The following is a 26,108-nucleotide window of genomic DNA, read 5'->3' as shown; positions in this document are numbered from 1 at the left end:
TTCTTCGTTATCTAAATATGAGTTAGGGACGAAGATTATATTCTTGATCTCATTTCCGCCCGAGGATAGGGGGTGTGGGGATGGTGATTAAGAATTCTAGGGTTTGTGTGAGTGGGGTGGCATGCGCTTATGATGGTGGGATGCACGTCCTTGTCTACCGGCCCCACTCCCACACATACTCACAAAAGGACAACCTTCTAACCCTATCCATAAAATATTATATATTATTATTATTATTATTATTATTATTATTATTATTATTATTATTATTATATTTCCCAAATTCAATTATTTTGTTATCATTATAATATATATATGTTAATAAAAGGCTTAACATAGTCATTAATATTATTAATAATCATCTTCTTTAATTTTCATATACGTAGGTACCTCTTAAATTATGTCACATAAATCGTATATATTCAAACATTTTTAACCGATAAACCTTAGGTTAAAAAAGAATATTCCTTTGGAATATAAGTATTGCTTATATGACCAAACAAGAGAAACGAACCATTTAATAAATGGACTAAAATACCCTTATATTTTATCGTAATTTAAACTATATAAAGTTAGAGATAATAATTAAATTACATTAAACCAAACCTTGGTAAAAAAATTCTGATTGGTAGTCAAACAGTTACTATTACATCCACGAGATTTCGTGACATTGAAAAACGAGCATACAAATATATTCATGATAATGAATATTCATGTCTGTCTATTGTCTAGAACGACTTGTGATTGAATAATTAGTGTCTTACTGATATATTCATAGTTGTCTCAAAATCTTGATTGTAATTCAGTTCCTAGAATGAAACAAAGATTTTTGGACAAAACTGTCAATTAGTTTGTGTTCAAATGGGTTCCGAGTATTTGGATATATCGACATGTTGAAGTTGGTAGTAGGAGAAAGTTACTATTATTGCACGAAGAAAAAGTTTTGTCATATCCGCTGGGATGGACATCTTACATCGTTGAACTGATAATCGTCTTTCCAGATGGAATTTTGTATATAATAGTAGTCATTGGATTAGGTTAAGACAACGAGACACTGATTCGTTTAGTACGAAAAAGAAGACGAGACATCGGTGTTGAGATAAAATTTTTATAGCAAGCATTTTTAGATGAATTTGTACGTATATTTTAGTCTCTAATAATCTAAGAACTCGAAAGAAGGTGAGACACTGTTTTTATCTATCCTTACCCTATAAGTTAAAATATGCAAAATATATTATGAAGGTGGATACTTTTACGGATCCCCGTCTGCATTGGATCTTCCTCAACAACTTCAGATAGGGAACGAGTGGGTGAGATCACACATTGATTAGAGAGGGGAACAAAGAGCGTAGAACCTCTCCGTAACAAACATGTTTTAAAACATTGAGAGGACGCGACACCTCTTAGTAACAGACATGTTTTAAAACATTGAGAGGACGTGACACCTCTCCGTAATAGACATGTTTTTAAAACATTGAGAAAACGCTCGAAAGCAAAAGCATAAAAAGAATAATATTTGCTAACGGTGCTCTTGAGCTCTTTCATAATTAATAGTTTTCTAATCACGAGTAAATCAATTAATAGTTTATATGGAAAAATAAAAACTATACCTTAAAAAGTTTTTTAAAATGATTATTTCGAGTTCGGCTGAGAATCTCGGCCCCATCCCGACAAAAATAAATAAATAAATGAGAAGGTTCATGAGGAAGCTAGCCCGTGGACATCTTTATTTGCTACCACCTCGCTGCTAGCTGCTACTGCCGCCGCCGCCGCTGCCGCTACCGCCACCTTAACAAAACGCATAATCTTTCATTTTTATGAAGTGGGTATTGAATTTGTGAATAAAAGATGGGAAGATGAAGAACTAAATGGCGGCGCCTTAAGAACATAAAGAAAAATGGGTTGAGCATAATAATAGTATTGTAATATCACAAATATTTTTCAAAATTAACCATAAATTTCGAGCTAATTACATTTTGATCCATAAATTTCTTATTTATTTTCACTTAACAAATTTACGTATTTCCTTGCAATGTAAACATGGCTAACGCAAAAAATTCTCCCATTGCGCCGGCTTCTACTTCTGCAAGCAATCGCCCATCAGGCAGAGGTGATCGCTTTCATAATCGCTATCAATAATTTTTGAAATCCATTTTGTTCTCTATTCCCTCTTTTTTTTTGGGTTGATTCTTGTCAAATGCAGATGGGTTTCGATTCTCGTGTTCATCTTTGCATTCCAACAGTCATTCGTGTTCATCTTTGGGTTTCTCGTTGATGTTTGATTTTCATGAGATTATCTGTTTTTTTATCGTGTTTCTTCCGCGTGTAATGTGATTCTCAGGTTTGAGGTGTTATGGGTCTGTGATGATATACACACATGTTTTTGCACGATTTCGAGGCGTTTAATGTTGGTGTGCTCTGTTCTTGGCTGGACAATATTATGTCATCTTCGTTAGATTTGTTCATTTTGGTGTTCAGCAGACGTATTGAACTGGATACTCAACGTGGAATTGACACCAAATTAGTTCAAAAGATTGCATCCTATGTGAATTTGTACTATTAGTTTTGCTTTTGGTATTTTTTTTGAATAGCTAAGGTGTTGGGACCTTAGTTCTTGTATTACGTGTTAGGAACCATGACTCTCCACAATGGTATGATATTGTCCACTTTGAGCATAAGCTGTCGTGGCTTTGTATATGGTTTTCTCAAAAGGCCTCGTACCAATGGAGATGTATAGCTCATGATCAACCCCTTAATTAGCTAATATGAGACTCCTCTCCCAACGATCCTCAATGTTATGCTCATGGCCTATTCCACTAATCTCTGGGAAGCTTTGCTTGCCTCAAAGCGCCCTACAGAGAGGGAGGAGATTTCGTAGTGATTACGTTTTCAATTTGGGGCTTTGTAATAGTCCAAAGCCACTAGCAAATATTGTCCGCTTTAACTCATTACGTATCACTTTTAGTCTCACGGTTTCAAAACACGTCAACTAGAGAGAGATTTTCATACCCTTATAAGGAATGATTTGTTTCCCTCTCCAACTGACGTGGGATCTCAAAGGCTTGAACCTTAAATGTTGGACCCTTCTCTTTGATAACCATTTATAATGCTTGGATGAAGTTTTCTACTTACCCTTTAACCGTTCGCTTTGATGAGAGTTAGAAATGTCGAGTTGATTAACTCGACAATGAAGTAGGAATACTTTAGAAATGATGAGAGAACTTTCATGAAGCTGCCTTGACTTCCATTAGGAATCAGGATCTTTGTTCAAGTGGAAACTAACTCCTTTGAAGGGATCAAATTTGTAGTTCATCCTTTTGGTTGAATCATGTGGCTCGGTTCAGTGTCATCCTTCACATTTGTTGGTAACAATTTGCTTGTTCTTATGGTTTATGATTCTTATAAATTTTGGATGACTAAAGATGCAATAAAAGCTCATGATACTAAATGTTTTGATTCATGATGCAAACATAATCATGGAATGCCATTGTGATGATTCCTAAGGGGTTCTAATGTTTAATCTGTCTCTTGTAACTCTATATTTAACTCTCTGTTATTCGATGCTCGATACTAAAACGTTGCATTAATAGTTAAACAAGTTATGACAGTTCTTTTATGATGATCAGGAAGCATACTCCCGTAAGCATCGTCGTTAAGAATATCGTTAATGTCAGATTTTTATTGTTCTGTTTGTGATTGATTTGCATTCCTCAAGTTTCATTAAGTAGCTTTTTGTTGTTCATCTGTTATAACAACTTGAGCTCATATATGAGACTGCCATCATCAATTGCTAGCTTGATTGAGGCTTCCTTGATCAATTTTCATACTTGGACAACAAAGCCCATCGCTAGCGGATATTGTTTTCTTTGGGCATTCCCTTCGGGGCTTCCCCTCAAGGTTTTAAAACGAGTATGTTAGGGAGAGGTTTTCACACTCTTATAAAGAATGTTTCGTTCTCCTCTCTGACCGATGTAGGATCTCACAATCCACCTCCTTTGGTGACCCAACGTTCTTGCTGGCATATTGCCCAGTATCTGGCTCTAATACCATTTGTAACAGCCCACATCGGTTGGAGAGGAGAACGAAACATTCCTTATAGGGTGTGGAAACCTCTCCCTAACATACACAGTCTGGCTCTAATACCATTTGTAACAGCCCACATCGGTTGGAGAAGAGAACGAAACATTCCTTATAGGGTGTGGAAACCTCTCCCTAACATATATATTTTAAAACTTTGAGGGAAAACCCAAAGATAACAATATCTACTAGCGATGGGCTGGGCATGTGCAATTTAGTACTCATGGTCATTCCCTTATGAACCTTTTAATCTTTTGATCTTCCATTTGTCTGAACTTTCACATTCTAGCTGAATTCATTGCATATATCTGTGGCTGTCATACGTGAAATGCAGTACATCTTAACTTGATAGCAAATGAATATGTATAGGCTATAATGGACGCTTCTCCAGATTTAGAGGGAGGAAAATGGTTAGTGATAGTATTCATTCAGCTTTGGCATGTGATGACATCCTCACCGAAATCCTCCTTCGTTTACCGGAGAAACATGTTTTCAAATTTATACTCGTGTCGAAAAAATGGCTATACCTGATCTGTGATTTACCTTTCCGCCGTTGTTACGAGATGCAATGGGGCACACACAGTCGTCTTTTTGGCTTTTTTGTATGCAATCTTCTTTACATCGACAGACCACAAGGCGGGTTGAGGCGCCCGCGGTATGAGCCTGCTCTACCTCTACTTTCAACATGTAAAGAAGGTGATGATTTAATGTCATCTGGATTCTTAAGGAAGCTTGGCTATTTTATTGACTACTCTGATGGCCTTGTGCTCTGCGGCCGACATCCTAAGAATTATTATGTCTGGAATTCTGTCACGAAGTATCGATGCCTTCTTCCTCAACCCCGAAAGCATTATAAATGTCTATGTATCGCGTTCATCACTGAAAACCATCGTGAAGCTGACAGAGATATGGTATATAGAATCATTCGGGCGAGCTGTGAATGCAAAGTTGATGTTATTAACACCATCTCAATAGAGACTTTCTCCTCACTGACTTGGACATGGAAGCAATCCACTCTTGTTTGTTCTTCAGATTTTTCTTTGAGCCCATGGACGGTGGGTACTGTGATCGACCGAGTTATATACTGGTTCGGAACATATCGAAGCTTAGCCATTTATGATCCAGGATTCGGAGAAAGGAGCATAAACTCGATCAAGCTACCGGTTGGTCAGCTGACTTACGACTATGAGGACTCCATTTTAGGAGAGTCATCTGATGGGCTTTTGCAGTATGGTCAAAGTGGAAAGATGGGGTTGGAGATATGGATTCTGCTCATGGAGCAAGCTATGGTTACCGATCGATACGAGTACCGGTGGACGTTACGACACAGACTGAGCAGCAAAGAGATGTCGAAACAGAACCCGAATTCAGGTATTCGTACTAAAGAACCTCAAGTATTATCGTTCATTTATCGAAACTCGGAATCTGTTTTCATTAGATTGGGATCGAACATCTACCTTTGTAATATCAGAAGCAAAACACTGGCTGTGATTCCTTACCACTGTGATGGTGTTTCTATCCCATGGGATTCTTGTAAAGTGGTGCCTTACTTTCAGAAGATATGGCCTTATTCCCCTTTCCCTGACCCCTCAAACACTCTTAATAATTGATATCAACCATGAGATGCCTGTTCTGTTGCCAATTTCTTCTTTTGTTAATGATCATTGTGCTTGATTGCAATTTGTTTTTTAAGATTTTAAAAGTTTGATAATGTAACCGATCAAATTCATCGCTTGCAGGTATTGTTCGTTTTGGTCCGTTACGTATCGTCGTCCGTCTCACGATTTTTAAAACGTGACTGTTAGGAAGAAGCCTAGGCTAGGAGAGAGGCGTCCATCTCACAGTTTTTAAACTGTGTCTGTTAGAGAGAGACCTAGGCTAGTAGAGAGAGGTGCCCATCTCACGGTTTTTAAAACACGTTTGTTAGGGAGAGGCCTAAGCTAGCAGAGAGAGGCATCCATCTCATGGTTTTTGAAACGCGTTTGTTAGGGAGAGGCGGCTAGCAGAGAGGGGCGTCGTCTATTAAAGAGCTAGCAGAGAGAGGTTTCCACACCCTTAGAAGGGCCCTAACAGCTGCACGGAGACTCCTTAAATAATCCATAAGATTGAGATTTATCAAACCATAGGGACTAACTCTAACCATTGTAAAATCATAGTCTAACAACTCATGCCCATGATTCGGAATTCATATTTAGCACTTGATGAGCCTAGCATTCCCCTGCATCCCTTGCGACATGATCATAGACCAATATGACTCCTTCCAACATGTTTTGTTCTCACTCATATACATTCTAAGAAAATTCTCAAGAGATTACCCAACATAGAATTGCTCGAAGTATGCTTAACTATGAAGTTCTTGTGATTAAGTCATCGAAAAGGAAGGTGCACCTTACTGGTATAGGTAGTAACTTTCATTTCAAAACTTTTTTAATCATCATATCCTCAGGATCGCTCTCATTCGAATATAGTCTCGGTTCATTCATGTACCCTTCTTTTACTTGGTCACACATAGCAAACAAGCAAGTTGTTGAATATTTTCAAGAAGTGTCTAATATATCTTTCAAATATTATGTTCACTAGGTTCCTAAACTCTAAATTGTTTCCAATCGATTAGCAACCTTTCCGATCTCTGATTTATTCTATATATTTAAAAATTCACAAATTTACATAAAATCCAATGGCTGAACTTTGAGAAAGATTTCCGTTGGTTAGAACCCCAAATTATTAAAATAAAACCCGTATCATAATTTTTTTTAATTCAACAAACGTCATACAAAAAACTTGTTTAATTGGGTTTTTGTTACTTTGTACCTAGAGATGTCCATTTAACCGCGAATGAGACAAGAAAATTTCTTATCAAAATGAGGTATGAGGTCCGAGACTGAAATTATACTTCCATTTATTTAAATAAATATGTTGAAGATTTTTTTTTAAACTATTAAATACTTTTTCGCAACTTTGAACCGAAATTATGTTAATAAAACATTATATTATATTTTCGACTATAAAATATTATTGGGTTTATTAAGGTGTGTCACATTATATCGTTATATGGTTTATTAAAAAGATTATTTAAAATGAATAATTCTTTTTTAAAAAATAAATATATCCCTGTCACAAAAATAAATAGAAAATTTCACGAGAAGCTGCATTACCGGTCTTTGTCTCGTAGGCATCTCTAGTACCACCAAACATGGACCCATCTAGTATAGCCCGTTGATGATGATTTGAATCGTAGGGTGAGGATGAAGAGTTGATTTATGGCAAGTTAGTGTAGCATTTGGCACACCCTGCTGAGACATGTCAAGCGAGAGAAAAGAGAGACTTGGTAGCCCCAAATTGGCGCGCATTTGAGGGAGCTACCGAACTTACCGGCCTTCCTGCAACAATGTCACTCCCTCATCTCATCGGATCCACATTCACTCCCTCTCTCTCTCTAAAGCACACACTCTTTACTTTCCCACATCACAATACCTTCTTTTCCTTCATTTTCTTCATTTCCCTTTTCACAATTTCTTCTGGGAAATGCCCTTTTTCTGCATTTTTTCACGTTACGCTCCGACCCATCTTTGATTTCCTGCTTTTTGATGTGAATCTAGCCATGATTTTTGCCCAATGGGCCATTTTGGGTCATTCTAGCTTTGATCAAGACGCGATTTCTTTCAGCTGTTGTGTTTCCTGTATGGTGTATGAATTAGGCAGCTGAAGTGTTCGAAGAAAGTCCCCAATCGTCAACAAGCTTCGGATTGCAGCATTTCAAATGGTTGGTGGTCTTCTTCTCTCAAATATCTTGTTGTGTTTCTTGCCGGTTTTATGTTTGGTGGATCACAGAAACATTTATAGCATTCTGATTTGATGCTCGTGATGTTTTTGCTACAAATGTCTTTTAACTGATATCTGTTCATATCTCCTCACAGGCCTTGAAAATAATATAGATTACAAAAACTGTCTGTTTATGCAGTAATGGTAGTTGATTATTCTTTAATGTATTCTATGATACCATGAAATGTTAGAATGTAAATCTAAGGCATTTATTCCCTAATATCGGGATCTTTTAATCGAACGGTCGAAATTTCGCGCTCGTTGGTTGCTGCCTTCCTGTCATATAGATTTTCTAGTAAATATCTATCTTGGGTTGCTGCCTTTCATTGAATGTAATATAAAGAACTTGAGAACACTTGAGATCCCACATCGGTTGGGGAGGAGAACGAAGCATCAAGGGTGTGGAAACCTCTCTTTTGCAAACACGTTTTGCTCAAAGAGGACAATAGCTGCTAGCGGTGAGCTTGGGCCGTTACAACTTGAGTTTATGTTTAATGTCTCTCTTATAATTTGGGTAGAAGAATTGTCACTTTCCATAACTGTTCCTGTTCAGAAGTAATTTTGAACTATATTTCTTGTAAAAAAGTGAAAATGAGATGATTTCTGAAGCATGATTTTGTTTTCTACATATGCAGGGTACACCAGTTAACATTATTGTCGGTTCTCATGTCTGGATTGAGGATCCAGAAGTTGCTTGGCTTGATGGATTGGTATCCAAGATTACAGGGCAGGAAGCTGAGATCGAAGCCAGCAATGGAAAGAAAGTAGGCGAAGATCTCGTCTTTTCGTTTTAAAGCTGGTGTCAATATCTGCTCTATATATCTCTCAAATAATGATTTATGTGTCATGCTATTTTGGAATTTTAGGTTGTTGCAAAATTATCCAAAATATATCCCAAAGATATGGAAGCTCCTGCTGGTGGCGTCGATGATATGACGAAGCTATCTTACCTGCACGAGCCAGGAGTTCTACAAAATTTAAAAAGTCGATATGAACTCAACGAAATCTATGTAAATTTTCACCCTTCATATTATAACTGTAGATCTGTTTGTGAAAAAAATGAAATCATATAATATTCCTTGTTATTGCAGACATACACTGGCAATATTCTTATTGCAATTAATCCATTCCAAAGATTGCCTCATCTTTATGATGGTCACATGATGCATCAATACAAAGGAGCACCATTTGGAGAGCTGAGTCCTCATGTTTTTGCTGTTGCTGATGTTGCTTACAGGTTAAATTTCAACATGTTATTCTTGAAGAAATTTCACACAAAAATTATTAACAGTTGTATTGAAACAGGGCAATGGTTATTGAGGGTAAAAGTAATTCAATTCTGGTCAGTGGTGAAAGTGGAGCAGGGAAAACTGAAACTACAAAGATGCTTATGCGGTACCTTGCGTTTTTAGGTGGTAGGGCGGCTACTGAAGGACGAACGGTTGAGCAACAAGTTCTTGAGGTATGATAAATTAGAACTTCCATGTCAAACCACTATTTTTTAGCTAGACTAGTTTTAAGCTTTGTTTCTTTTTTTTTTCAAATCTTACTCTGTGATCCCACATCAGTTGGGGAGGAGAACGAAACATTCTTCATAAGGGTGTGGAAACCTCTCCCTAGCAAATGCGTTTTCAAAACCTTTAGGGGAAGCCCGAAAGGTGGTAGGCTTGGGCCATTACAAATGGTATCAGAGCTAGACACCGAACGATGTGCCAGCGAGAAGGTTGAGCCCCGAAGGGGGTGGATTGGGGGGTCCCACATCGATTGGAGAAAGGAATGAGTGCCAGCGAGGAGATCCCACATCGGTTGGGGAGGAGAACAAAGCATTCTTCATAAGGGTGTGGAAACCTCTCCCTAGCAAATACGTTTTAAAAACCATGAAGGGAAGGTCGAAAGGGAAAGCCCAAAGAGAACAATATCTACTAGCGGTGGGCTTGGGCCGTTACACTTACGTAGTTAGATTTTGATTTAAGTCTCATAGTTTTTTCTCCCTTTGACTTTATTTGCAGTCAAATCCAGTGCTTGAAGCTTTTGGAAATGCTAAAACTGTCAGAAATAACAATTCCAGGTAAAATTCTTCGTGAGAGTTAACAAAAATTCATTTCTAGAAACCAATTCAAGTAACACAAATTTTCATTTCTCAAATTGTTGCTGAGAATCATTCTCTCCATACAGTCGCTTTGGTAAATTTGTTGAAATCCAGTTTGACAAGCATGGAAGAATCTCAGGAGCAGCTATCCGAACTTACCTTCTTGAGAGATCTCGTGTTTGCCAAGTTTCCGATCCCGAGCGCAATTATCACTGCTTTTACCTCCTTTGTGCTGCACCTCAGGAGGTATTCACCAGTTTCTTTGACACCACTAACTGAGAGCTTTAGCTTATTTAGAACACACACACATGTGAATTGGCATAGTTGTGGTTTGTGAGTGAGGTTGTTTGTGATAAAACAGGAAATCGAAAAATACAAGCTGGGAAATCCTAAATCATTTCATTATCTTAATCAATCAAATTGCTATGAACTGGTTGATGTAAGTGATGCTCATGACTATCTTGCCACTAGAAGAGCTATGGATGTTGTTGGAATAAGTGCCAAGGAGCAGGTATGGTATCTGCTGAAGCTTGTAACTAATGCAAAATTTGAGCATAGTTACTTATCTTCTTATGTCTTTTCTCTCTTCTCTCTTTTTCAGGAAGCAATTTTTAGAGTTGTTGCTGCAATTCTTCATCTCGGAAACATTGCATTTACGAAGGGCAAAGACGGCGACTCATCAGTTCCAAAAGACGACATGGCCAAGTTTCATCTTAAAATGACTTCGGAGCTTCTCATGTACTCATCCTGCATTAGAATGTCGCTTCATATGTTTATGTCTTTATATATTGTCGGTATTCATCTCATTTCACTTGTTGTAGGTGTGATAATGCTGGCCTTGAAGATGCATTATGTAAGCGTGTCATGATCACCCCTGAAGAAGTGATCAAACGTAGCCTGGATCCTCAAAGTGCGGCTATTAGTCGGGATGGTTTGGCCAAAACGATATATTCTCGGCTATTCGACTGGTAAGATCCCAGCTATTGAAACATATCATCCACTTCAATGGCTAATCATTGAGCTCCACCCTGAAACTATCATACAAATTGAAACTAAATGTATGTTTTCTTCCATATGCAGGCTGGTTGATAAAATCAATGTCTCAATTGGACAAGATCCTAATTCCAAGTCCTTGATTGGGGTTCTTGATATCTACGGTTTTGAAAGCTTCAAAGCTAACAGGTAAGGAATAATGATTGTACAGATGGATATTGATTTAAGTGTTTGAATCAACCCGAATATCAATATTAGAGCCTGCTGGTTGATAGGGGTGAATGACATGCTGGGCCCCGAAGGGGGTGAATTTCGACCCCACATCGATTGGAGAGGAGAACGAAGCATCCTTTATAAGGGTGTGGAAACCTCTTCCTAACATACGCGTTTTAAAAACCTTGAGAGGAAACCTGAAAGGGAAAATCCAAAGAGGACAATACCTGCTAGCGGTGGGCTTAAGCTGTTACATGATTATTGGAGTCCCATTATTAGCTTAATTTTTTTCTTTTATGCACATTAAATGCCATCATTTGGCATGGATCAGGCCTCCTTCAACATATGGCTATATTACTTGTTTATCATGGTGAAGTATTATTCACTGTCATCTAAATATATGTGATTATGTATTATTAAGGAAATTCTTGTAACTTAATTTCAGTATATCATGCTATGCAGTTTTGAGCAGTTCTGTATTAATTTCACAAATGAGAAGTTACAGCAACATTTCAATCAGGTGAATTCCAGATATCATTTCACCATTTCAACATTCGAATTCTTGTTTTCATTAGTTAATATACATTTTTTTTGGTGTCCGTCCAGCACGTTTTCAAAATGGAACAAGAAGAATACACGAAAGAAGAGATCGATTGGAGTTATATTGAGTTCGTTGACAACCAAGATGTGTTAGATCTCATTGAAAAGGTTAAACATGATTTTGATATATTCTTATACTCAATTATTGTTCATTCATATTATCATAATTTCTTTACCTTACAGAAACCTGGTGGAATAGTGGCTCTCCTTGATGAAGCTTGGTAATCTATTGTTACTCTAATTCTCCTCTAAAACATCACTTTTCATGGAGACTAACCATTTTCTTTCAGCATGTTTCCAAAATCGACACACGAAACATTTGCTAACAAGCTCTATCAGACTTTCAAAACACATAAGCGGTTCATAAAGCCAAAGCTTTCTCGAACGGATTTCACCATCGCTCATTATGCTGGAGAGGTAATATCAACTCCGAGGCATAATTTTGCCCGTGCCATGGAAGATTTTACGCTTACCCTTAAAGTACTTGTTTTCAGGTCTTATATCAATCTGAACAGTTTTTGGACAAAAACAAGGATTATGTTGTTCCTGAATATCAGGATTTGTTGGGTGCCTCCAAATGTTCATTTGTTGCTGGCCTTTTTCCTCCACTAAAAGAAGAATCTGCAAAATCTTCTAAGTTTTCTTCAATTGGGTCTCGCTTTAAGGTAACTTTCTCTCGATCGTACGATATCGATGTATGAGGATATCTTTTGTTGAAGTACCTCAACCTTAAGGATTCTTTGTTGTACAGCTACAACTACAACAGTTAATGGAGACATTAAATTCCACAGAGCCTCACTACATCAGATGTGTAAAGCCAAATAACCTCTTAAAACCTGCCATTTTTGAGAATGTTAACATAATGCAACAACTGCGGTGTGGTGTGAGTACTACTCTTATTTTGTTCAGCTAGTAACTGGATTTGATCATTCTTCTCTACATAATGTCATGATGCTTTTATAGGGTGTCTTAGAGGCAATCAGAATCAGTTGTGCAGGGTACCCTACTCGCCGTGCGTTCTTTGAGTTCATTAATCGATTTGGAATTTTAGCTGAAGAATCTTTGGAAGGAAAGTAAGTACTTTTAGTTTAGTAAACCTTAGAACCTAAAAGATTTAATATTCTGCATTCTGAAACCCCACCTTCTTTTTCTTGGTGAGCAGCTATGATGAAAAAAGTGTGTGCAAAAAGATACTAGAAAAGCAGGGACTTAAAGGGTTTCAGGTAAAGTGTGTGAAACAATGATTGAGTGGTTGTATGTGTTCAAAACATCTACGAACATCACGTCTTATTCTTAATGGAGTTAATTCCCGAGCGTGAAGTCATATACGGTGGACATGAGGCATATGTTTAAACTTGCATTTTGCAGATTGGTAAGACAAAAGTATTCCTTAGAGCTGGTCAGATGGCTGAATTAGATGCTCGGAGAGCTGAGGTGCTGAGTAATGCAGCAAAGACTATTCAACGGCGCACACGAACCCATATCGCTCGCAAACAGTTTATTGCATTACGAAAGGCGACCATACATGTGCAATCTAGGTGGAGAGGTAAGCCATTTGAGATAACTTTCCAGTATATAAGCTTCCTGTTAAGTTGGTTGCTATATATTTTTTTTATTACATGCATCTGCCATGATTATAGGAAAACTGGCTTGCAAACATTTCAAGAATTTGAAGAGGGAGGCAGCTGCTGTGAAAATTCAGAAAAATGCTAGAAGATTTCATGCGAGATCAGCCTATAAGAAACTACAAAGCTCAGTGCTTATTGTGCAAACTGGTTTAAGAGCAATGGCAGCTCGGAATGAATTCCGATTTAGGAAGCAAACAAAGGCGGCAATTATCATTCAGGTTCCATACTCATATTTGTTAGAAACCACGAACCTCCACAATGGTATGATATTGTCCACTTTGAGCATAAGCTCTCATGGATTTGCTTTTGGCTTCCCCAAAATGCCTCATATCAGTGGAGATGTGCATTCCTTGCTTATAAGCTCATGATCAACTCCTTAATTAGCCGATGTAGGACTCCTCTCCCAACAATCCTCCCCTCGAACAAAGTACGCCATAAAGCCTTCCCTGAGGCCTATGGAGCCCTTGAACAACCTCCCCTTAATTGAGGTTCGACTCCTTCTCTGGAGTCCTCGAACAAAATACACTCTTTGTTCGACACTTGAGTCATTTATGACTACACCTTCGAGGCTTACAAGTTCTTTGTTCGAAATTTGAGGATTCTTTTGACATGACTAAGTTAAGGGCATGACTCTGATACTAGATGTTAAGAATCATGAATCTCCACAATGGTATGATATTGTCCATTTTGAGCATAAGCTCTCATGGCTTTGCTTTTGGTTTCCTCAAAAGGTCTCATACCAATGGAGATTTGCATTCCTTATAAACTCATGATCTACCCCTTAATCAGCCGATGTGAGACTCATCTCCCAACAATCCTAAACAATATTTTGGTTGATCCAAGCGATCTCTTTGTTGCTGTTAGATTAAATGTTTTCCTCTTGATATGTAAAATTGCAGGCTCGATGGCGTTGCCACAAAGCTGCCTCATACTATACAAAACTTCAGAGAGGCTCAATAGTTGCACAATGTAGATGGAGAGGAAAAACTGCAAGAAAGGAACTTAGAAAACTCAAATTGGTGAGCATTGATTAATTCATTTTCTTGTATAGAATTTTATTATAGCTATATACTTAAAATTTTATCAGTTTAAAATACGATGAATGTGAACACGAGACACTTCCTGTAACATCCCAAGCCCTCTGCTAGCAGATATTGTCCTCTTTTGGACTTGACCCTTTCGAGCTTCCCTTCAAGGTTTTTAAAACGTGTTTGTTAAGGGGAGGTTTCCATATCCTTATAAAGAATGTTTCATTCTCGTCCCCAACCGATGTGGGATCTCATACTTCCATTATCCAATATCATGAATTACTAGAAATTAAAATTTTCAATTTTTTTTCAGGCTGCAAGGGAGACTGGTGCGCTTAAAGAAGCAAAGGATAAGTTGGAAAAGAAAGTGGAAGAACTTACATGGCGCATACAATTAGAAAAACGTCTAAGGGTAATATTATACTGTTTTGATATTAAATTCGATAATATATGTCACAGATTATGTTTTATATTAGAACATATAATGAACTCTGAGAATAACACCCTAAGAAGCCATTCAGTCAATGCCTTCAATTTGAAATAATCAATTACTTGTAGTCTTTATCATCCTTTTTGGTTGACCCCAGAAACTGAAGTTGAGCTAAGATCAATATTTTGCCTGCAAACCTTTGAATCATCTATGCAGACGGATCTGGAGGAGGCAAAAGCGCAGGAGATAGCGAAGTTCCAAAATATCGTGCAAGAACTGCAGGCGAAAGTTGACGAAACAAACGCGTTGCTTGTAAAGGAGCGAGAGGTCGTGAAGAAGGCTACTGAAGAAGCACCTCCTGTTGTACAAGAAACCCAAGTTCTGGTTGAAGATACTAAGAAAATTGATGCTTTGACAGAAGAAGTAGAAAGCTTAAAGGTAGTAATGATTTGGTTCATCATATAAGCTGAATTTAGCTAAATCATTTTTTGTTGTTATCTTGAGTTCAACATGGTTTCTACACTGATTAGTACCTTTACTTTACGACGTCTCAGACCTCGCTGGATACGGAGAAGAACAGAGCTGATGAATATGAGAAAAAATATGGTGAAGTAGAACAGTCTAGAGAAGAACAACGCAAAAAGTTAGAAGACACAGAGAAAAAAGCTCATCAGCTCCAGGAATCATTGACCAGGTAATATCATTATTTTGAGAATGGATATAGAAGTTCATGCTTTTGAACCCGAACGCATAACGATCCTCCACTTCAGCTATGTTATACCCGAGAAAGAGCTACTAATTTGACTTTGATGAATTGATTAACTGAACACTCTCTTGATTAGGCTAGAAGAGAAGCTTTCCAATTTGGAATCAGAGAATCAAGTTTTACGACAACAAGCTGTGTCTATGGCACCTAATAAAATCCTCTCGGGACGGTCTAGATCGATTCTTCAGGTATCGTGAGATATTGGCATTGTAGGAAAGATTAATGCCTCAATATTTATATGTGAAATTTTTATGACAAAATAACAGAGAGGTGCTGAAAGTGGTCATTATGGAGGGGAAGGGAGGACGCCTTTGGTTAGTAAAGCTTTTCATAAACATAGAATTTGTTTGAAGGAATCAATAAAAACTCATTTTCCTCATTTATTATGACTGAATCAGGATCTTCACAGCCCTTCTATTAACCAAAGGGAATCAGAAGTAGAGGACAAACCTCAAAAATCTCTTAATGAGAAACAGCAAGAGAATCAAGAACTGCTCATTAGATGTATTGCACAGCACCTTGGCTTTGCAGCCAACAGGCCAATAGCTGCTTGTATCATCTACAAATGCCTGCTTCAATGGAGGTCGTTCGAAGTCGAACGCACCAGTGTATTCGATAGGATAATTCAAACTATTGGCCATGCCATTGAGGTTCATACTGATTGATCTTAGTTCCATCTCTTTCTAACATTAGAGCCATTGCTAAAATGAATATACACAGACCCAGGATAACAACGACGTCTTGGCCTATTGGTTGTCCAACGCTTCAACGCTTCTCTTACTGCTTCAGCGCACTTTGAAAGCAAGTGGCGCTGCTGGAATGGCTCCACAACGTCGCCGATCGTCATCAGCCACGCTATTCGGGAGGATGACTCAAGTAAATGCATAAGAACAAAAAATTCTTCTTTATAAACTAGTATCATACTTGAATTCATTCGATGTCGTTTTTTATCCTTCTCTAGAGTTTTCGAGGAGCTCCACAAGGAGTTAGTCTATCCTTAATCAATGGTGGAACTAGTGGTGGAGTGGACTCGTTACGACAAGTCGAAGCAAAGTACCCTGCTTTGTTGTTCAAGCAGCAGCTGACAGCCTATGTAGAGAAAATTTATGGAATGATAAGAGACAATCTGAAGAAAGAAATTTCTCCATTGCTAGGATTGTGCATCCAGGTATGTGTAGTTAGCTGGTTAACTTCATTGGTTTCGTTTCTTCCAAATTACTAAGTTTTGTTCATGTAATATTGAAAAGGCACCAAGAACATCAAGGGCAAGTTTGGTTAAGGGATCTTCTCGTTCAGTTGCCACCACGGAGGCGCAACGTGCCTTAATCGCTCACTGGCAAGGAATTGTGAAGAGCCTCGGGAACTTCTTGAACACCTTAAAAGCAAATCATGTATGCAAAACCTTTTTGATTGTTTTGAAACAATTTTCTTTTTCTGATTCATTCATGTGTTTCATGTCATTGTAGGTACCTCCATTTTTGGTTCGTAAAGTCTTCATACAAATATTTTCTTTCATCAACGTTCAACTATTTAACAGGTGTTGAGCTCTTCCATTTCTTGTTCCTGAAGTACTTAACTAAGAATTTTTCCGAGTCTGAAAATTTATTTACTTTTTCGACAGTCTTCTATTACGACGAGAGTGTTGTTCGTTTAGCAACGGTGAATACGTCAAAGCTGGACTGTCTGAATTAGAGCATTGGTGTTATAAAGCTACTGATGAGGTACCTTGAGTATGCTGCTTTACCTTGTTTACTTTGTTAAACACAGTTACTAAATGGTAAAATGAAACTACAGTATGCAGGTTCTGCTTGGGACGAGCTTAAGCATATACGACAAGCGATCGGGTTTCTGGTATCTCTCCGTTATTTTACTATGTTCAACTCCTTGCACAAAATTTTTTTGAATTAGAAAACAGGAAACTGGGGTGAATTCTTGTTTTTGTAATGTTAAGGTTATTCATCAGAAGCCAAAGAAGACGTTAGACGAAATAAGTCACGATCTATGCCCCGTAAGTGACGTCTAAGCATTTTGTATTCACTGCTTATACACGAGTACTGTTTTTCGCAGTTATTCACCGTTTCCTTGGAATTCACGAAACGAAATTCTTCGTTTGCAGGTACTAAGCATACAGCAGCTGTATCGTATCAGTACGATGTACTGGGACGACAAGTATGGTACTCATAGTGTTTCCCCTGATGTAAGATTTTTCACATTCTATCATTTTTTGTATGAAGCACCCTTGTTTATGTTCATTTTTTTCAAAAGTGCATAGATCTTTATTGTTTGAATGTTCTCCTAGGTTATATCCAATATGAGGGTGTTAATGACTGAAGATTCGAACCATGCAATTAGCAATTCATTTCTATTGGACGACGATTCGAGGTTAGTATCAACAACATTGTCACTCCCCAATAGTATGATATTATCCACTTTGAGCATAAATTCTCATTGTTTTGCTTTTGGTTTTTCCGAAAGTTCTAATACTAATTGTGAGATTCCCCATCGGTTGGGGAGGAGTACGAAGCATTCTTTATAAGAGTGTGGAAACCTCTCCCTAGCAGACGCGTTTTAAAAATCTCGAGGGGAAGCCCAAAGAGGACAATATCTGCTGTAGCGGTGGGCTTGGGCTATTACACTAACGGAGATAGTGTTCCTTACATAAACCCATGATCTTTCTCTTAATTAGCCAACGTGGGACACTTAATCCTCAAAAAATCTATCTTTTGAATTTTCTTTCTTTTGGCAAACACAAAACAAGAACAACCTTAACATGTCTGTTGCTTGTACTCCAGTATTCCATTCTCAGTTGATGATTTATCAAAGTCTATGGAACAAATAGACATCGGAGACATCGAACCACCGCCACTGATTCGGGAGAACTCAGGCTTTAGTTTTTTGTTACCTCGAACAGACTAACAGCCGAATCTCCAGTTTCTTCGTGTCGGAGCATAAACTGTCAAGATTCAAACTGAATTGGAACCCCCCACAGGCTTATGTCCTCAAAGGGTTCCTCAGATTCAAATATTCCCTGCAGTTTGAGGTGAAATGGAGCCAACTCTGCCTCCAAATTATGGCTTAGAAATTGCTTGAATCACTTCCTAGCATTCATTGTAGCCCAGCTTTGTTTACAGAGTTTTTAGAGTTCTTGAGACAGCCAGTGAAGTAGAAGGCATCATCCTGTCATAGATCTCTTAGTTGTATTTTCCCTGAGATTGTTTCCATTACCTTTATATATAACAATAAGTAATCAGTTCAGAATAATGTTTTGATTCAAGTTGTTTTGTCAACCTTAATTAGCACAAAAAAAAATATATATATATCTATTTTTATCGACCTCCCGCCATAGAGAAGAGGTTTCGAGACTACATAAAAGACATGTTTGAGAGTGATTTTGGCTATTTGACCAAACACCCTGATTTGATCCACCCGGAGTTGACTTTTTTATTAACATTTTTTCATGTGTTCTAGGTCAACATAAGGCCTAAGTTGATGTTTTCTTGTTGGTGATTGATTTTAAGATTTATTGAAAGTATATGGATTGAATGAAACGTTTGAAATTGCGTGAACTAGAATAAAATGAAATGACATTCAAAGTAGGGTATGTACATGGGTTGGATTGGGATGGGTCGTCGCATTGTTCAAAAGAAATTTATTTATCCACAATACATAATCATTTAATTCAATTTTAAAAATCTAGGAATAGGAATACGTGGAAGAAGAATGTAACGGCCCAGATCCACCGCTAGCAGATATTGTCCTCTTTGGGCTTTCCCTTTCGAGCTTTTCCCAAGACTTTAAAACGTTAGGGGGCTTTCCCTTTCGGGCTTTTCCCAAGACTTTAAAACGTTAGGGGAAGTTTTCCACACCTTTATAAATGGTGATTTGTTCTCCTTCCCAACCAATGTGGGACATCACAATCCACCCCCTCTCGGGGCTCAGCGTTCTCGCTGACACTCTTTCCTTCCTCCAATCGATGTGGGACCACCCCCAAATCCACCCACTTTGGGGCCCAGCGTCCTTACTGGCACATCACCTCGTGTCTACCCCCTTCGGGGAACAGTGAGAAGGCTAGCACATCGTTCGGTGTCTGATGCTCAAAGACTGTTGAAGTTTGATGTGAGGAGGAAGAAGAACTCGGGTCAATATTTTTGGCCTTGAAACATGAAAAGGTGTCGTTGGCTCGCTACTAAGTTAGCGAGTGCTGAGCCTTGAATTTTTTCAATGCCTGAGTTGAACCCAAGACTATCTGTCCGTTAAGCTTGGGTGAAACTAAGTGGAAGCTCGAACCGACTGATGTTGAAGGATGAGTTGTGGTTAGGGGGTGAAATGCCACTTGAACCCAGAGCTAGCTAGTTTTCTTCGAAATGCGTTGAGGCGCAGCAATTAACTGGACATCTAGGTGTAAAGCACTATTTTAGTGCAGGTCGCGAGAGCGGTACCATATCGAGACAAACTCAGAATACTATATATGATCTTAAAATAACAAGGGGCAAAGTCGGCCAATGAGACGATAGGGAATAACTTCATCGTCGAGAGGAAAACAGCCCGGATCACCAGCTAAGGCCCCTAAATGACTGCTCAGTGATAAAGGAGGTAGGGGTTGCAAAGATAGCCAGGAGATTTGCCTAGAAGCAGCCACCCTTGAAAGAGTACGTAATAGCTCACTGATCGAGCGCTCTTGCGCTGAAGATGAACGGGGCTTCTTTTTCTTTTTTTAACGTAACGAGTTGGGTCGAGTTGACATGATCCTTTCTGTCACTGAACTAGACCTGAATTGGATCGAGTCCTGAAAACACAACCTAATCCAACCCAAAATGCTATATAACCCAGCTCAACCCTTATAATTTGGATTGAGTCAGTTCAAGTACTCGGATTCTCGTGTTCAATATATACCCCTAATTCAAAGTACACGAGCGGAAATATAATTTAAACCAAAACAAAAATAAAACCGATAAAGTAGACTTTCAAGTCAAATTTGGAGTTTGAATACATATTGAAAATTTCAAAATGTTTTGAATCATATATTTACTAGTCACATCTATGGGCATAGTTGTTTGAAATTCATGTGGTATACTAATACTAGTCAAATTTAAAATCAACATCAATCACAATCATTTATCAATCAACATAATCTTTTCCAAAGAAAAATAAACAAATTCATAAACGACAAAACTAAACTTCTTTCATCAAACAATTCAATTTTCTACCTTCACTTTCAATTATTATGCTTTTAAAGATATGGATGCTTTTAAACCGAACCCATCGACTATGATCCAAGTTCGGGGCAGATCCTTTAAGCACTAGAGGCCATGGTCTCGAAGAAGAGGAGCATGAATGAATCGAGATGATATGCGCTTGTCTTTTCGGTCACTCGATCATAAAAACTCAAACGTGTTTGACTTGGGGTACTTCTTTGACAGGTAAATGATTCCGGTTTAAGGAATTAAAATAAAGTGTTTATATAGCTAAATGGAAGAAAATATTCAAATTTTTTTATCTTATTCAATAACATCCTTAAACTTTACAAAACTTCGTTAATACGTATTTCAAGTCGAACAAAATAATGTATTTTTTAAATTAATATTTTATTTGAATTGAATTAAAGAAACTCTGTGAATCAACTCAAATTTTTGGATCATCGAGTTTTCTTGAACACCCTTACTTTCAGCCGTAAATTTAGTTTTTAAAGATAAAAAAGGGTTCGAGAAGTAAAGTGGTTCTAACCTCTAACTTCTCGATTGAAAATACATATCAATTACTATCGAGCTGAACGAGAGAAAAAAAATACCGTAGATAAGGAGGGTTAGTTTTGAGGAAAGGGAGGGGAAAGTGGAAGTGGGTAATATAAACAATATCTAAGGAAAAAGAAAGCAAATGGAAAAATCTTTGGTGTGCTGTACTCGAGCTCGATAGTTTCCACCGCTTATCTAGAGTCGAGCCTCAAGATTTGAATATATGTATTAACGTGCTGATGTGGACATATCTCGTTGGCATTTGATATCATGTTCCTTTCTTAGATTCAAAATTTCCACTTCAAACTCGGTCTTTATCCCCACAAACCAACACATACGAGTCATTCTAACATGTTTTGTCTTCACTCACATGCATTCTATAGAAATTTTCAAGAAGTCACCTAACATAGTATTGCTTGAAGCAAAGGACACTCAACTATGAAGTTCCTACGATTGGTCCACAAAAAAGAAGAGATATCTAGTTGGTATAAGCAGTAACTTTCAATTCTTTTTTAAGTTTTTCGATCATCTTATTAATTATCTCTAAAATATTAAATACAAAATTGACTTTCTATCTCCATACATCAACATAAGAAGCTTGAAACCCATATAAAGAATTTTTCATTTCACCGACCCCGATCAGATCGTAAGCATCACCAGAAACCAAACCATAACAATCCTTTGAGTCAAAAGAAGTCGTCGCAGACGACGAGGGACAAAAGGCATGGTTGAATTCTTGAGGTGATCGATCAAAAGCATCATCGGCCGAGTGCTGGCCGGTGAGCTTCTGAACTATGGCTCGAAACTCAGACTCGTTGTTGGCCTTCACCATCATGGGACTTGAAATGTACTTCACTTTGATGGGTTTGTTCGCCATTGTTGCTCGGTAATTCGAAGCTTCGAGTTTCTCGTGACGAAGATGATTAGGAAGGCTTCTAAGATTCTCCATTAAAGAGAGGAAAAAAAGATGGGTGTTTGTAAAGGAGGAGGAGATGGGTGTTTTTGTAGGGTTTTGATGTGAGCTTCGTAGAAGGAGAGATGTTTGAAAAACATTGGTGGCTCAAGAAAAAACATAGAATGTGTACTTGTCCAATGTTTCCATGTGTACGATTTTCAACCTATTATTACTTTTCTAACATGGCTGCCCGTCTTTCCTTAATTTCTTCAAAAGTCGTTGGGAGCTATGAGAAAGACATATGGTAAGACCCCACATTGGTTGAAAAGAAATCGAAACATTTCTTATAAGGGTTTGGAAACCAAGTTGATAGTGATATGTAACGGGCCAAAATGGACAATATCTGCTAGTAGTGAGGTTTTGGCTGTTATAAATGGTATCAATGCCAAACATTGATCGGTGTGCCAACGAGGATGTTGGCCCCCCCCCCAAGAGAGGTAGATTGTGAGATCCCACATCGGTTGGACATGGGAACAAAACATTTTTTATAAGAGTGTAGAAATCTCTCACTAGTAGACGCTTTTTAAAATCGTGAGATTAACGACGATAAGTAACGAGGTAAAATGAACAATATTTACTGTTACACATGTAAACTCGCGAAGCTGAACAACACATTCGATGTCAACGATTCTAATCCGATAAAGGTGTTTTATTTTGAACGAAAGTGACCTACCTTCTCCCACCTTCCATATCTATAAGCAAGAACACACTGATTAGGTCACGATCTACCGAAAACAAATAGAATAACCCTATTTTTAACTCAATTCGTGGGTTAATAAATTTTACACTATCATTTTTCTAAAACAAGTGAGAAAGGTGCCCGAAATTGTCATACTAGTCTTCAAACATACCACGTTTTACGAGAAAGGATGAGTTTCGATATATAGACCCAATAATATAATACGAGCACACTATTTTCCGTTAGACCGATTGTTCAACTTTGATAACTAGCCACCTAAGCAATGAAGTAACAAGCAAAATTTTCAGTTGTAAGACTATTAGTTTTCTATATGATTCTCTTTTTTTTTTTTTTTCCAATTTATAATTTTGAAATAATAAATAAACATTTAACACTCCTAAAAACATGTGGCCATGAAAATCTATTATTTTAAGGTTTTTTTTACCTAAAATTCCACAAAACATTTATTATTATTATTTATCTTGTTTTGTCCAATCTAATCTTTACAACTTTTGACTAAAATTGGAGTAATTTTAGATTATATAAAAATATATATTAAATCCTATTTGGGCATTTACTTAATTATTTATATATATATTTAATTTGGGTTAGATTTTAAAAAAATGTTAATGGCCTAATATAAAAGGTTAATAGGTAAAATGTTATAATTAAGATTAATTTTTATATATTTTGAAAATTATATTATTACTTTAGGATTGGAATTAAAATTATATATATATGGGGCGCGCTCTACCACTGAGCTAATAGCCCGTCGTGCGGGCCTCCCGCTGGGGCGAGTCTTCATGGGGCAATTGTCACTGCTTATGGACCCGAACCTGGGTTCTTAACCTGTTTTGATACCAAGAAATGCAGTGAAGTTATTTCTACAAAAAAAAATCCAATGGATTTTCAATTTATGCAAAATACTGGCGAGCCACAACAATTGCGCCGATCAAAGCAGCTAAAAGAATGATCGAAATTAGTTTAAATGGAAGAAAGCCAATCCCAGGGAACAGTGAAGCTTCATATGGTCTTTCTGTCCAGGTGCAAGTTACAGCGGCCCCTGATTCCTCGGGTGGAACTCCCGGTATATATATATATCTCTCAAGGAAGTCTCAGACTCTTTCTGTTGAAAAGAAAATAATTAATCAGGCAATGAAATTGTGAGACGGACAATGAACTTTTCTCCTCTTTCACCCATGAGTGGTGAGTTTCCTTTTTCTTTAGGTAACCTCTTGCAAGGCGAATCTCTTTTTTCTTTGCCTTTATGAATTGAGCAACTAAACGGATGACAGACCTGAAAATAACCATCAAACTCGAATAGTGTCCATAAACTTCTGCCATACCCAAATCCCCAAGCTTAGCATTGAACTCTCTCTTGAAAATGGGAAGATCTAAGATAGGCGGCCAACTTCCATGAGAGAGCGATGTACTATATATATATATATATATATATATATATGTTTGGGCCATAAAAATTTAGTTTTAAACTTTCCCTCAGTATAAAATACTCCTAAATTTTGTACTTTATTTTAAAATATTTTTTTAACTTTTAAGAATATTTTTATCGTTAATTTTTTTATAAAAATCATTAATACTTTATTTCAAAAATACTTTTAACGTTAGTATATGGAAGAAACCGTTAGTATGTCGTTCAAAAAATACTCATGAAAAAAAAAATATATAGATATTTTTTTAAATATGGTAATAACTCTAAGAGTATTTTTTTAGCTTTATAAATTTTAAAGGTATTTTTGAAACTTTTTGAAAATTTTGAAAAGCACAAAGTTTATGGGTATTTTGAATATGTATATTACCATATTGTAGGGTCATAATAAAACTACATCGATTCACTTAGAAAGATATTGGCATAGGTAGATACTCGATAATATAAGGATAGTGATGTTAGACGAACACGACTCTCCACAATGGTATGATATTGTCCACTTTGAGCATAAGCTCTCATGGCCGACTCTCCACAATGGTATGATATTGTCCACTTTGAGCATAAGCTCTCATGGCCGACTCTCCACAATGACTCTCCACAATGGTATGATATTGTCCACTTTGAGGATAAGCTCTCATGGCTTTGCTTTGGGATTCCCAAAAGGTCTCACTCCAATGGAGAGTGTATTCTTAGATTATAAACCCATGACCATTCCCTAAATTAACCGATGTGGGACTTTCATCATCCAACACCTCCCCTCGAACAAAGCACGCCTCCCCTTAATCGAGGCTCGACTCCTTTGGAGTCTTAGTCATTTTTGACTGCCTTCGTACCTTCGAGGAGGCTTGACTCCTTTTGGAGTCCTTTGTTCGACATTTAAGGATTTGCCAATCTATTGACACGGCTAAGTTTTTAGGGCATGGCTCTGATACCATGTTATACGAACACGACTCTCCACAATGGTATGATATTGTCCACTTTGAGCATAAGCTCTCATGGCTTTGCTTTGGGCTTCCCAAAAGGCCTCATACCAATGGAGAGTGTATTCTTAGATTATAAACCCATGACCATTCCCTAAATTAACCGATGTGGGACTTTCATCATCCAACACCTTCGAGGAGGCTTGACTCCTTTTGGAGTCCTTTGTTCGACATTTAAGGATTTGCCAATCTATTGACACGACTAAGTTTAGGGCATAGCTCTGATACCATGTTAGACGAACACGACTCTCCACAATGGTATGATATTGTCCACTTTGAGCATAAGCTCTCATGGCTTTGCTTTGGGATTCCCAAAAGGCCTCACTCCAATGGAGAGTGTATTCTTAGATTATAAACCCATGACCATTCCCTAAATTAACCGATGTGGGACTTTCATCATCCAACAAGTGATAACTGAAATGGTTATAAATGCATACATTTTAGGTCTTTTGACGAAGTATTTCGAGCATGTTTTACTTATTTTCGAAGCATTCTTGTTCTTAAGTAATGGTTACGACTGGTACGTGTGAAGAAAGTTGGATCAATATAAGAGCTAAAAATGACTTTTATAAGTGTGTAAAACATAATTTATTAACGACCAATACGTGTAGAGAGAACTAGAATCGCTAAATTGGAAGCTCGAGATCATATAAATTTTAGAATTTGATC

At 37.5% G+C, this 26,108-nt stretch overlaps 2 protein-coding genes and 1 long non-coding RNA gene across 3 annotated transcripts in view; all 3 read left to right on the top strand.

The window, feature by feature from the left end:
- Positions 1–1,670: 1,670 nt before the first annotated feature.
- On the top strand, positions 1,671–5,719 carry LOC111465548 (F-box protein At5g03970-like). The gene is made up of 2 exons (XM_023109981.1): positions 1,671–2,110; positions 4,447–5,719. Exons 1-2 carry the CDS (start codon positions 2,041–2,043, stop codon positions 5,685–5,687), a joined length of 1,311 nt encoding a protein of 436 aa, XP_022965749.1. The 5' UTR covers positions 1,671–2,040; the 3' UTR covers positions 5,688–5,719.
- A 2,809-nt stretch (positions 5,720–8,528) lies between these two features.
- On the top strand, positions 8,529–18,895 carry LOC111465409 (myosin-11-like). The gene is made up of 37 exons (XM_023109768.1): positions 8,529–8,663; positions 8,766–8,909; positions 8,991–9,136; positions 9,205–9,361; positions 9,909–9,967; positions 10,075–10,234; positions 10,350–10,499; positions 10,590–10,726; positions 10,810–10,956; positions 11,069–11,170; positions 11,657–11,714; positions 11,801–11,902; positions 11,978–12,015; positions 12,085–12,211; positions 12,289–12,459; positions 12,546–12,677; positions 12,758–12,867; positions 12,957–13,017; positions 13,163–13,340; positions 13,435–13,640; positions 14,322–14,441; positions 14,764–14,862; positions 15,097–15,318; positions 15,435–15,574; positions 15,723–15,834; positions 15,913–15,960; positions 16,045–16,296; positions 16,367–16,522; positions 16,608–16,814; positions 16,894–17,037; positions 17,113–17,183; positions 17,268–17,367; positions 17,441–17,497; positions 17,598–17,654; positions 17,763–17,843; positions 17,946–18,028; positions 18,439–18,895. Exons 1-37 carry the CDS (start codon positions 8,529–8,531, stop codon positions 18,560–18,562), a joined length of 4,593 nt encoding a protein of 1,530 aa, XP_022965536.1. The 3' UTR covers positions 18,563–18,895.
- A 737-nt stretch (positions 18,896–19,632) lies between these two features.
- Positions 19,633–26,108, top strand: part of LOC111465762 — a 27,397-nt gene continuing 20,921 nt past the window's right edge. Inside the window, exons 1-2 of the long non-coding RNA XR_002714279.1 lie at positions 19,633–19,724; positions 24,057–24,062. This is a non-coding gene — a long non-coding RNA (uncharacterized LOC111465762). The remainder of the gene's footprint in view (positions 19,725–24,056; positions 24,063–26,108) is intronic.

This window comes from Cucurbita maxima, unplaced genomic scaffold (assembly GCF_002738345.1).
Source record: "Cucurbita maxima cultivar Rimu unplaced genomic scaffold, Cmax_1.0 Cma_Scf00029, whole genome shotgun sequence".
NCBI lineage: Eukaryota > Viridiplantae > Streptophyta > Magnoliopsida > Cucurbitales > Cucurbitaceae > Cucurbita > Cucurbita maxima.
Note: the sequence above shows the minus strand (reverse complement) of the source record. Positions and strands in the feature narration are given on the sequence as shown.